General features: G+C 43.2%; 1 protein-coding gene across 1 annotated transcript; it reads left to right on the top strand.

Moving 5' to 3' along the window:
• The first annotated feature begins 876 nt into the window (after positions 1–876).
• Positions 877–3092, top strand: LOC129588733 (uncharacterized). Its single transcript, XM_055483097.1, has 4 exons — positions 877–2276; positions 2334–2439; positions 2551–2945; positions 3089–3092. Exons 1-4 carry the CDS (start codon positions 877–879, stop codon positions 3090–3092), a joined length of 1905 nt encoding a protein of 634 aa, XP_055339072.1.
• The last annotated feature ends 9324 nt before the right edge of the window (positions 3093–12416 follow it).

Below are 12416 nucleotides of genomic sequence, written 5' to 3'. Positions count from 1 at the left end.
ACTGTAACAAGTGCAATCGGACATTCTTCTCGAAAAAGTGCTTTGATTTGCACGAAAAAACTATTGCGCGAAGGACAAATGGAGAGAAAACCGTGTGCGAGGCATGGACTAAATGCTTGGACTGTGGGAAATACATTGCCCCGCCGGATGGTAGGCACTTCTCGGACCCACATGAGTGTAACGCTGTGTTCTGCAATAATTGTCGAGAATTTTGCGAAAGTGATCATCTTTGCTATATTCTTGCCGGGACGAAAGCTCTGGAGGCTGGAAAGAAAAGAAAAAAGCGTGGCACAAAAAGCATTCCGACAAGTACCGTTGCTGACAGTGATGACGATAATGCTGGCGACGAAGATCACAGCAGCCTGGATGGATTCATTGAAGAAGATGGAGCTGATTCTACCGGTAATGGCATACAGGAGGACTTGGATGAAGGCGATACGGGAATTTTCATCAAAAAGAAGTTCGTGTTCGATTTCGAATCCGGCTTTGACGCAGACCGATACCATTATCCAAATTATTTGGTTGTGATGGCGTTACACGACGATGACTTTATCCTCAGATACTCTGGGCCAAAATGCGCCGAAGAATTTTTGCAATTTGTCTTCAAAAAGACAAAGTCTTGTGTATTTTTATCTCATAATGGCCGAAACTATGATCATTTGTTCATTCTTCGTGCATTGGAGCGCGAAGGTCATTTGCCCCGTAAAATGCAGGATGGAACACATGTCACAATGATTACCGTTCCCGGTCCGGACGCACGTTTCATTGACAGCCTCTCCTTCATGCCCCGCTCGTTGGCGCAGTTACCAATCGATCTTGGGATCGCCAATTTAGTGGCCAAAGGATTTTTTCCTTACCGCTTTAATATTCCCGTCAATGCAGAATACGTTGGCCCTATTCCGGAAAAAAGAGCTGTTTGACTACAGCCTTATGGATCCTAAGAAAAAGAAAGAATTTGATGAATGGTATGCGGAAAAACAGTTAAAGGTATATAATCTCAAAGATGAACTGGATCTATACTGCACCAACGACGTCTTGGTTCTACGAGAATGTTGCAAAATCACGCAGAAGAGCTTCGAAGAGTTATTTCCGGGAATTCAGTGTTTCGAGCAGCCTACGAATCCAAGCGCTGTCATGCTAGGATTTCAAGTGCATTTTCTCGCGGAAAAATGCATCGGGATCATGCCATCTTCCGGCTACGGCAGTCGACATAACCAAAGCAACAAAGCGTTGGAATGGATGGCGCATATGGAACGTATCTCAGGGGTGAAAATCCAAACTTGCCGCTCTCCTGGAGGAGAAAAACGTATCAAGCAGTTTCCCGTAGACGGGTGGGATCCCGTGGAAAAAACGGTGTACCAGTTTCATGGATGTTTTTGGCACGGCTGTGCCATACATTTCCCGGACCCTTCGAGGATGAATACTGTACGCATGAAAACGTTTGGAGAAATTCGCGAAGAGACTGTGAAAACGAATCTAGCGATCCAATCGGACCCGAATGTACAGGCACTGGTGATCAAGTACGAGTGCGAGTTTGACCAGGAAAAGAAAGCTGGAATGATAAAATCCTTGAAGTTTCGCCCACGGCTGGACGTCCGCGGCAGTTTGGTCGGAGGGAGGACCGAAGTTTTTTCGCTGTATGAGTCCATTCAGCTGCCAAATAAAGGAAAAACGTATGACGTTATTTCCCTGTATCCTTCAGTTATGGTTTTTGGGGAGTTCCCGATTGGCCATCCTGAAATTGTACTTCACGACTTCGATTACGACATTTCCCGGTATTTTGGCGTTGTTCATTGTGTAGTACTCCCGCCTGCTAATTTGTTCATTCCTACATTGCCTCTACGTCTACCTGACGGAAGAATTGTGTACACCCTTTGCCGCCAGTGCTCTATCGATATTAATATTGCCTTTCCTTGTGGTCATGATGACTCGGAGCGTATGTTTGAGGGAGCCTGGACGACGCCCATGTTAAATCAAGCAGTTCTGGATGGCTACAAAATTGTTGAAATTTTTGAAGTGCATCATTTTGGACGGACCAGCAAGTACAATCCTTTAACAAAGGAAGGTGGAATATTTGCTGAATTTATCCTATCGCTCATCCGGAAAAAGATTGTTAACAGTGGCTTTCCGTCAAGTGTTTTGACCGATGAGGAGAAACTTGAATATTGCAATCAGTACGAGAAAACACTCGGAATAGTGTTTGCCCCGGAGGAAGTTGTTGATAACCCTGGACTGCGGTACTGCGCAAAGATCGCAGCGAATTCAACGTGGGGCAGGTACGAAAATTCATCTATTTATACTTTCACATATCTGCACGCTGTTTCTGGTTATAGGTACGTAATGAGGCCGCTGTTCCAGCAAAATAAGTACTGCAAGACGTATCAAGAAATGAGAGACGTTGTATTCAACTCTCAGTTTGATACCAAGGATATTCGCCTGGTAAATGAAGGAACCTGTGTTGACGTCACATACTCCGAAAAGTCTCATTGGGTAGCACCAAACCGGCGGTGTAACCCGTACATTGGAAAATTTACTACCGAATTGGCGCAGTTGGTTCTGTTGAAAGCCATGCGCATTAAAAACGAGGACACCTTGTACTGCGACACCGATTCCATTTTCTTTATCAGCCGACATGGAGTGGCAGAACCACCGATTGGAAATATTATCGGGGATTTCTCGGATGAATTAAACGGGAAACATTTTGTTGAATGGGCAGCACTGGGAAAAAAGTCCTACTGTCAAGTCTTGAGTGATGGGGAGCAGCGGATGAAATGTAAGGGGATACCGAAGACTCATCGTCTCAGGGAGAATGTGAATATGGCCGTTATGAAGGATATCTTATTCGGCTCAGGACCGCCCACCGTCGTTGCCTGCAACGAACTATCGTTTAAACGAAATATGGAGAATCTGAGTATCCAGAACGTGAACCTCACTCGTCGTGTCTCGTGCACATTAACAAGTCGTGTTATTGGAAAAGGTTTTAAAACTTATCCGCATGGCTACAAGAATATTCCATTTCCATGTGTTAATTCTATTGAATTTGAAACTGTTAACCAATTGTTAACACGGTTTACTCCTAATGTTTTAGCTGAGGACTTTGAATATACTGGTAATTTTGTTGAAGATCCTGAGTGGTAAAATGGCATTTCATGACGATAATGATGGAACAATCAAATGTGAACTTGTAACTGGGTTGTGCACGGATATAAATTTGAAAATAAATTTTCCTGTAAATCCTCAAAGGCTGAAAAAATGTATCGCGGCGTTCAAGTATATTTTTGCATTTCTTCTGTCACATGAGTTTGCCAAGAGTTCACGGATATCATGTCAGGCATGTAGAGATTTAGGCTCTAAACATTCATGCCATGAGTCGATTTCATGTCCGCAGCGAAGGAAGAATAGCTTCTACACATTGCTGCACACGATCAACAAAAAAGTTTTGTATCGGTTATTTACTGAAGTGGAACGACGCTTTTTGTTTGGAAAACGCGTTTGTCCATGTATTTTGTACTATAAATGTTTAACTGTTTGGAGACCTTTGATGAGGAAGCAGTTTTTACGAGGAGTTGTGCCCAAGGGTATTGATCTGGACCTACTGAATATTATTCAGGAAGTTATTGAAGAATGGCGAGAGCACGATGTACCAAAGACCAGATCAGTAGTCTCCTAGGTGAGATTTATTTCGATATCTCCAATCCAGCAGGATATTCTGGAAAACAGAAGTTGTACAACCAAGCCAAAAAATCCACGCTATGCAAAATATACAAGTCAGATGTTGAAGACTGGCTTGGGGATGTTCCCAGCTATACGCTACATAAACCTGTCCGAAAATTATTTCCCCGCCTGCCAGTAGTTGTCTCGGCTCCAGAAGAGCAGTTGCAAGCTGATTTACTGGATTATCAGTCGCTCTCTTCCTATAACGATAAGTATCAATACATGCTCGTCGTTATTGACTGTTTTACAAGGAAAGCATGGGTTGAGCCACTTTTGAATAAAACCGGAAAGGAAGTTACAGCTGCAATGCAACGTGTGTTCAGCAAAGCCGGATTTACGCCTAAAGTTTTGCAAACGGATAAAGGCACAGAATTTTATAATAGTGAAATGCAAGAATTTTTGAAAGCAAATAAAGTTAAGCACTTTTCAACACATAACGCGGAGATTAAAGCCGGACGAGCCGAACGTTTAAACAGGACGATTTCGACAAAATTGTTCAGATATTTCACCCATAAAAATACACGCCGTTGGATTGATGTCATACAGCCGTTGATGACAGCGTACAATTCAACACCTCACCGTTCCCTGAAGTTTGCAACGCCAAATGACGTCACGTCTAACCGGACAAAAGAATTTCAGCGAATATTTAACAAACCGCAGAAGATGGAGCACCTTTTTCGACGTCTACCTAGGCCGTATTTCAAGGCTGATGACTATGTTCGAATTAGTGTTAAAAAGGGTCCACATGAAAAGGGATTTATACAGTCTTGGTCCACCGAAGTGTATCAAATAGCTGAAGTGATTAAAGTTAACCAGTCGATCATGTATAGTGTGAAAGACTTAAAGAACGAAGTGTTAGATGGCCGTTTTTATCCTTGGGAGCTTCAAAAAGTTTCGGACAAAGCAAAAGACGTTGCTGATATCGAAGTCCTAGAGAAACGTGGGAACAAAGTGAAAGTACATTATGTAGGATGGAATAAAAAGTTTGATGAGTGGATACCCCGCAGTAACTTATTTAAACGATAAATGGAGAATTTTCAGCTAACTGTATTCTCAAACCCGAAAGGGTCTGCGTCTGATTTTACCGTGTATCTGCCTACACTTTTTCAATTAAACGGCGACGTGGAAGTTGCTTTGGCCTATATTCAGTGCCCTAACATTACCTCGAAAAAATTTGTGCCGACTATTTGCGTCTACACGGATCTAGTGCGCTGCCAACTTTTAAACGACAAATATGTTCCGTTACTTGGAATTGCCCCATCGCGGATTCTAACTAACGGTGGAGCGTACTCAGCGTTGCAAACGTTCAGAGATGTTGCGAAACGTGATTTTGACCGATTAGACTTTATAATTCGCGACCTCAACGGCAACTGTATATCTTTTGAACCTGGACAGTCAGTATTACAACTAAATTTTCGAGAAAGACCCAAAGCTTTTCTCCATGGATGAAGAAGTTGCCCCAACGCATATACCTGCACAGGTATACCTGCAGTTACTGGCTCCCGAATACCCAGCGCCATCTACCGGTTACAACCAGCATGGGTACGGTGCTTTCGGAAATTTTTTTGGAAGTTTGGCGCGAACGGCGAGACATATAATTTTTCCAAGCTTGGTGAAGCTGGGAAGATCAGTTGTTTCGGATATTCTTTCGAATAAGCAAACACTGTTGGATTCAGCCCAGAACAGAACAGTAGAAGCCGTGAGTGACATTGCAACAAGAATGCAACGTGGAAGCGGACGCAAACGTGGTCGTAGACGTAAGCGACACACTCGGAAGCTGCAAGTTATTTTGAAACCGAAGATTCGTCGGAGGCGAAAGACCAAGTCGCGTCGGCGTAAAGCATCTCGCAAACGCGGATTTTGTGGTATACCTAAATTCTTCAGAAGAAAATCCTGAACAGCATTATGGAAGGAATTCACCCGTTCTCGCCTTTATGCCTAAAGTCGGAGTTGGACCATTGGTCCTTACCGCCAACCCAAACAGCTATCCAGTCGGTTAAATACATCTCTTATACCGCCATCGGAAACAACTTGACCAGTGACGCAATTAATTGGGAGATTAACAGCACTCCCGATGAGGCCGTCGACCTAGCTCATAGCGAACTCTTACTCGATGTTACTGTCAAGAAGGCTGACGGAACAAATCCAGCCGCTGCTATAGCGTTCGGCCCAGTCAACCTGTTCTCGAGGAGCCTGTTTTCCGGCCACGAACTATTATTCAACAATGAACCAGTTTCTACTATACCTACGCTGTCTCACTATGGTGCATTTTTTGAACATTTACTAAATTACGGAAGCGAAGCGAAAGATCAGATGCGCCAATATGGCTTTATTCTCGATACCGCCAGCGCTCATGATACGACACTGCTAACTCTACCTAACCCGAATCCTAATAACGACGTACTTAATAAAGGCTATTTGGCACGAAGAAAACATGTCCAGGATGGAACTATCTGGCACATGGTTTGCAAGTTTCCTAGCGATCTTGCTAATCAGCCGCTTCTTATACCTCCTAAAATTGATATAAAACTTTCGCTTACGCGGTCTAGAGATCAGTTTGCTCTTATGGCTACCGATGAAAATGCTGATCTTAAAATCAACATAGTTAATGCCGTACTGAAAATCAAAAAGATCAAATTGGACCCGGAATTTTTATTAGCGCATGAAATGCTCCTACAAAAACGAAATGCTGTAATTCCATTTGTTGAGTCTGGCCTTTTGGAACTCACAATACCACAAGGGAGCACTCTCTGGTCACGGGACGATCTTTTCCGTGGTGTTATCCCCAAAAAGATGCTTGTGGCGTTCGTGGACTCTAGAGCCATTGCTGGAAATTTTACCAAGAACCCGTACAATTTTCCCACTTAACCATTAGTCAAATCGTGACCTATGTCAACTCAGAACCTATTCCCAGTAAGCCATTGCAGCTAACACCAACCGCCGGAAACTACAGAGATGGATACCTCAGCCTTCTAGAAACCAGCGGGATGCTGTTTAAGAATTCAAGTTTGTTATTTGATTCTGCTGACTGGCCGCTAGGTTACGCAATTTTCGGTTTTAATCTGGAGCCGGATGTCGGTGACGGATCGTGCGTTAACCCAACAAAGAAAGGAGTCCTTGGTCTCTCATTAACATTTACGGTCGCAACGGCTGCGACGTACTCCGTTTTGATATACTATAATCGTAATGGCCTGATCGAAATTGATTCACGAAGGAATATCTTTTGCCCATACAAACGCCTATAGAAATGAAGACAGTACAGATCCTGGACATTATGAAGCACGAAGCTCAGTGCAACCCCAATGTCAGATTCTTAGGTGTGTACCCGAGGGACCGCCTGCCAGTACTCAAGAACCCCAAGCTCCCTCTCGGACTTATCATTAACACAGACAAACATGATCAGCCGGGAAGTCATTGGGTGGCAGTGTTCGTAAGCAGCAAAGGCAGAGCGTGTTTTTTTGATTCATTTGGAAAGTCTGCACTTTTCTATGGCATCGAAATTGATCGCTTTTTGTGCGAAATGTTACCGTGGACAATGGGTATATATGAAGAGAACAGAATTCAAATACAAGACTATAACTCTGCTCTGTGTGGCATGTTTTGTATTTTCTTCCTGTACTTTGCTTTTCGGGGTTTACCATTAAAAGCAATTGTTCACAAATTCAACTACCCAAAGTGCCTGGGTAAAAATGACATGCTGTTACGTGAGTTTGCTCGTAAATATCTTCGTGTGTGTTCTAATCCATATCAATGTTTGAAGTGTTGTTTAAAATGTAACCAGTGCGCACAGCCAATGTATAAAGTTCTCAATGTTTAATAAATTCACGTTGCCCAACTTTTGGTCGGTGTTACAGTAGTAGATGAACTAGGTACAAAGTCTAAAAACACTTCACGTCGTTTAGTATTAGGAAAAAAACTACTTGGTACATGCACTTTCCGTAGCTCATTCAAAAACACATCTAGTCCTTGAGGCCTTGGTCCTTGTCCCGGATTGTTGGTAGCGGTAACCCATTTAATTAAATCCACCACGTTGGCACCTGCTATGACATTTCCGTTTATAACAGGCTCGTGACGTCCAGAAATCCGTATGTTTGTATGGTCTGATAAAAACCTTAATAGCGCCTCGGCTGCTTTTTTCTGAGTTTTCGGCATATAGTCTACCATCTTTGAAGGGTTCGTTGAATCTACTTCGTCTGTAGATTTTGTGCTAGGTGTGATCTGCAGTACAGGGCCTTGGGCTTGGCTGACAAGCCCCTGATAGCGGTCCAGAGCGTCATCGTACGTTACAAGCTTTTGTCCGGTAGTAAGAGCTGGATCACGCAGTACATGGTGCAGATGAGATTCGGCGTCATGCAACGGTTGGGCATATCTGTCCAAATGTCTGGATGTTGCGGGCAACTGCCGCATACTAGGTGGTGGAGTAGGTGGACGCAACGTTCGCATTTGGTCCTCATTAATTAAATACATTCGCCGGGCCATATTAAACACGTCCCAACACGTATGATAGTACAGGGGGAATAATTAGAGATAAAATAGCAAATCCCTTCTGAACGAGAAAATTACGCTTATGTTTTTTCGAGATACTCTTTTTCGCAAGTAGCTTGATATACGGCATAATTTTTTTAACCCGCTCAGCTTTGCTTGGCTCCGTGACTGGAACGGTGCCGGTTACAATTTGTAAAGCGCATTCAGTTATGGCATCAATCAGAGTGTCCTCAGAATTTTTAACAATGGCTTTGGCCAGCTTTGGCTTGCTGTTTGCAACGGCTGTCAATAAGTCCAGATGTGCAACGGTTTTGCTCTTCTCCATTATGCGGGTACGAAGATTTCTGTAGCATTAGCTTTATTTTCGCCAAATATGGCGGTGCGCAGTCTGTAACGGTCGTCGGTTGATTGCTGAAGGTCAATAACAATATAACCGTATGGTCGGTCGAAGCACTTATTGATCGCATCCATAAAGTAGTTCAAACGGTTCGGAAAGATTTGCCGGCCTAACGTTTGCAACTGTTGTTTATCTTGCGGATTTTTAAAACTCACAATGACTTTAGCATTCAATCGAATGTCCCGTCCAAAAGATTGTTTGAAATACAAATTCTGCGTCAGATAAATAACTGACGTGTTAGAGTGGCGTCCGCCGTTGCAGAACAATTGAGCAACATGCTTACTGGTGTTTTGCTCCAAATGCAAATCATCAATAACACACAGATTGTTGTAATGCTTATCAAAGAACTTTGAATTAGATATTTCTTCTGGCAAGCCTTCTATAAATTCTATCGAATGTTTTTCGCTTATAAGCTGATCATATAAAGGTTGATATTGTTTGTAAAACCAGAAGACACGCGCAGGTTTAGGACGAATTTTATTAGTACGCAGTAGGTTAGCCACAAACGTAGATTTACCAGACCCAGAGCTTCCAGATATTAAGAAAGATAAAGGATGAATAAATGTATCAGACACGTTAGTCTCCATTATTTTTTTTATCTGGGGAAACCAGAAGACGACGACTTTCCACGAACAAGAATTTAATTAATGGAAAAACAACATCCTTCAAAGGTATTTTATCGTACAGTTTCAGCGAAATTACACACACAATACGAATGCACTGAGAGAGCATAAAGGGAATGCCATAATAGAACAGCCAAATCCAGTTGCTATTCAGGTTAGGCCTCGGCTCCATTGGGTCCTGTTGATCCTCCATTTTGTTCAGTGCTTGGTCCATCTGCTACAACTCCGTCAATCTGATCTACTTCAAATCGATCGAAATCCGATGAAGATGATGATTCTGGTAAGTAATGATCCGGTCCATGAAATGCGCCTCGCGTCAGCAGTTGCATGGTCACCCACGGTTTAACCAGATGAAACTGATAGTTGAACAATGGAAGCTCCGCCTCCTCACCACTAATCCCATCCATCCAGACCCGGATTCCCGATCGATCTGGCATTTCTAGAAACAAGCAACCAATCACCTTTGTCTTTTCAAGACCGTTGAAATTCCAGTTGTGGCGCATTTCCATGAGCGTTGACTCGACAGCTGCGAAGCACAAGCGCCTAACGATGGGCAACCACTTCCAACGGTTGAACTCTGTGACTTTCGCACTGCGGTACTTATCCCGAATGATATCGCGCTCAAAGTTATTCTTAAACTGACACAAAGAGAGCTGAACCGTTGTTTCTGGTTCATCGGCCACGTCACAGAAATGCAAATACAGGCCAACGCCCAGATATGGAAAACGATCCAATAGGAGCTTGACTTGATCGTCCAAAGCATTCATAAGCTCGCAGAAGCTCTTTTTACGATACTTGCTTATGAGGCCAAGCACTTTAACGTCCTTGGCTTGCGGTGTTCGAAGCATAACCGGCGGTATAACAGCGCGAAACGATGCCATTCTAGAAATTTAGAAACCGAGTTGTACTTCTAAATTTTGAAAATGACTTCTGAAACTGTGCTTGATTCTGCTCGATTCAGAGGTTGCTTGATAGGGGCGTATATTGGGGACTGTGCTGGTGGGCTGTTCAAACAGACCAAGCGTGACTGCCAACCAATCGCTGTTCAACACGTAGTGGATACATTGTTCTCTAAAAACTGCTGGCTACCAACCGACGCATCGTATCTAACGAGTGCTGTAGCCCGTTCTATTGTTGATTCTGGTTCATTTATCGATGTTCACGTTGCTCAGTACATGGCCGATTGCTACTTTGAATTTCCGGAGAGGCGAAAGTTTTTTACGACAATCAAAGATGTGTTCTTTGCGTGGAAACTTAACGGAATTAAAACCAAAACAGTGTATTTTCCGGCCGCCCAACAATTCCGTGGAAGTGGCTCGTATGGAAACGGTGCCGCAGTTCGAGTGGCACCGCTGGTTTTGCTTAACTGTTTTGATCTGGACTCTGCTCTGAAAGAAGTTGATGAAAGTTCGAGATTAACGCACGGCAATTTACTTGCCGTGCGTGGGGCTAAGTTACAAGCTCGTGCTATTTTTGAAGCATTGCATATCCACCAGCCAGACGCTGCTAGCTTTATTGCTACTCTTATTAGTTTCTGCGAAAGCATGGAGGTGGATAATCAGTTCAAGTTTTACAGTAACCGTCTCCGTAAGGTTCAAACTTTTCTGGCAGACAATACTGATCCGAAAGCCGTTGTCAGTGCCTTAGGCAACGGAATCAAGGCGTTGGAAGCCGTTCCTTTGGCTATCTACTGTGCTCTACGCGCTATGACACCTGTCGCAGGAATTATTACGGACAACGCGTTTGATCGTTGCATCATCCTGGCAATTTCTATGGGGGGCGATACCAACGTCATTGCCAGTATGGCCGGAGCCATCACCGGCGCTTGGATCGGAAACGGACGGATTTCGGTTCTTATGAAAATGCCGTGTTATGACATAGAAGAGCCTGAAGTTTTGGGCTCTGAGATGGCCAGAGTGCTCCAAGAACGTATTGATAAAATTGCTGCATTTAAAAAAGAAATGAATATCCGTGTTTAGTTATTCTTATCGATGCATATCGTGTCTGCTTATTCTGTTAATTATGTGTTGCTTGTTCAGCAGTGTATTATGTATCGTGCACCAAATTGCCACGTTGTTGTTCTTTATTCAGTATTCATGCTGTGAGATCATTATTATTATTCTTGAATAATATTCATGCGTTGAGACCGTTACGTTCGTTTACATAGAGCATTCAGATAAAAGCATAGGAACAATAACGTCATCCCAGTCTTCTGGGCATTCCGTTCCTAACGGCAAATCAAATCCTAAGTCCGTCTTTTCAATTTCAAGCATAAGTAGCTGAAAAGACATTAAGCGCATTTTAATATTCTTGTGCCCTTGCCGAATTCCGAGAATTGGATCGTTGATTTCATCCGGATAATACGGGGGATAAATAGTTAGGACAGTGCCAGATTTTCCAAGCAAAGTAATGTGCTGAGGTCCCTTTAGCCGTGCGTCGGTGGTTTTCCGCATGGTTCGGTTATCTTCTAAACGTAGGATCTGCGCCAGTTCCAACGCCCCAAGTTTAATCCCGTATTCTCTGGCAATGTGCTTATTGGAATCCGAAAATGACATAATCTGCTGTAGATATACAATGCGTTTACGCGGTTGGACGAAAGCCGCTACAGCCTTTCCCAGTGTATACCACTGCGTTTCCCTATCGGGTAAATTACTGACAAATTCCAAGTACGAATACTCCATTTTTGCTAAATGACATTTACAGTACAACACAAAATACTAAAACCGTTATTTTCGTCGTTTTCTAGTGTTTCTCACTACAAACACTCTTATTGGTTGAACACAGAATTGGTGGGCGTGGCCGTGTCTGTGCGACCGTCCGGGTGTTACGCGGGTTAATTTTAGTATGAACGGTTGGTGCAGGGTTAAATCTACTTTTCACTACAACATACTACTGTTATTGTTTTCCAATATTATTTTGGTTCTGTGTTATTAAACACGAACATAGATTCATAGTTTTAGTTCCAACTATGAATTTGTGTTCGTGTTAAATGCCACAGCGAACCGCGTCGGATGTGCTGCCATATGCCCGTACGGCTTTGCACGGATGGAGGACTGCTGCGACAGCGAACACCAATACGCAACCGTGAGATCATAATTATAAATTATGAACGATATAATCATAATTTATAATTATGATTTCATGGCTGTATACCGCCAGTTGCCCTGCCGAATCACCGCACGGCGACCATATATTCA

Source organism: Paramacrobiotus metropolitanus, unplaced genomic scaffold, assembly GCF_019649055.1.
Source record: "Paramacrobiotus metropolitanus isolate TYO unplaced genomic scaffold, Prichtersi_v1.0 Parri_scaffold0000031, whole genome shotgun sequence".
Classification (NCBI taxonomy): Eukaryota; Metazoa; Tardigrada; class Eutardigrada; order Parachela; family Macrobiotidae; genus Paramacrobiotus; species Paramacrobiotus metropolitanus.
The sequence above is the reverse complement of the archived record's forward strand: the minus strand, read 5'-3'. Positions and strand labels throughout refer to the sequence as shown.

What these genes read in the sequence shown, in the direction of transcription:
- LOC129588733 (XM_055483097.1), top strand. Translation starts at nt 877, where the DNA reads ATGCAGAATACGTTGGCCCTATTCCGGAAAAAAGAGCTGTTTGACTAC. An exon ending in GCGAATTCAACGTGGGGCAG is followed by an intron (nt 2,277 to 2,333) that starts GTACGAAAATTC and finishes TTCTGGTTATAG; the next exon opens with GTACGTAATGAGGCCGCTGT. An exon ending in ATACCAAGGATATTCGCCTG is followed by an intron (nt 2,440 to 2,550) that starts GTAAATGAAGGA and finishes GAATTGGCGCAG; the next exon opens with TTGGTTCTGTTGAAAGCCAT.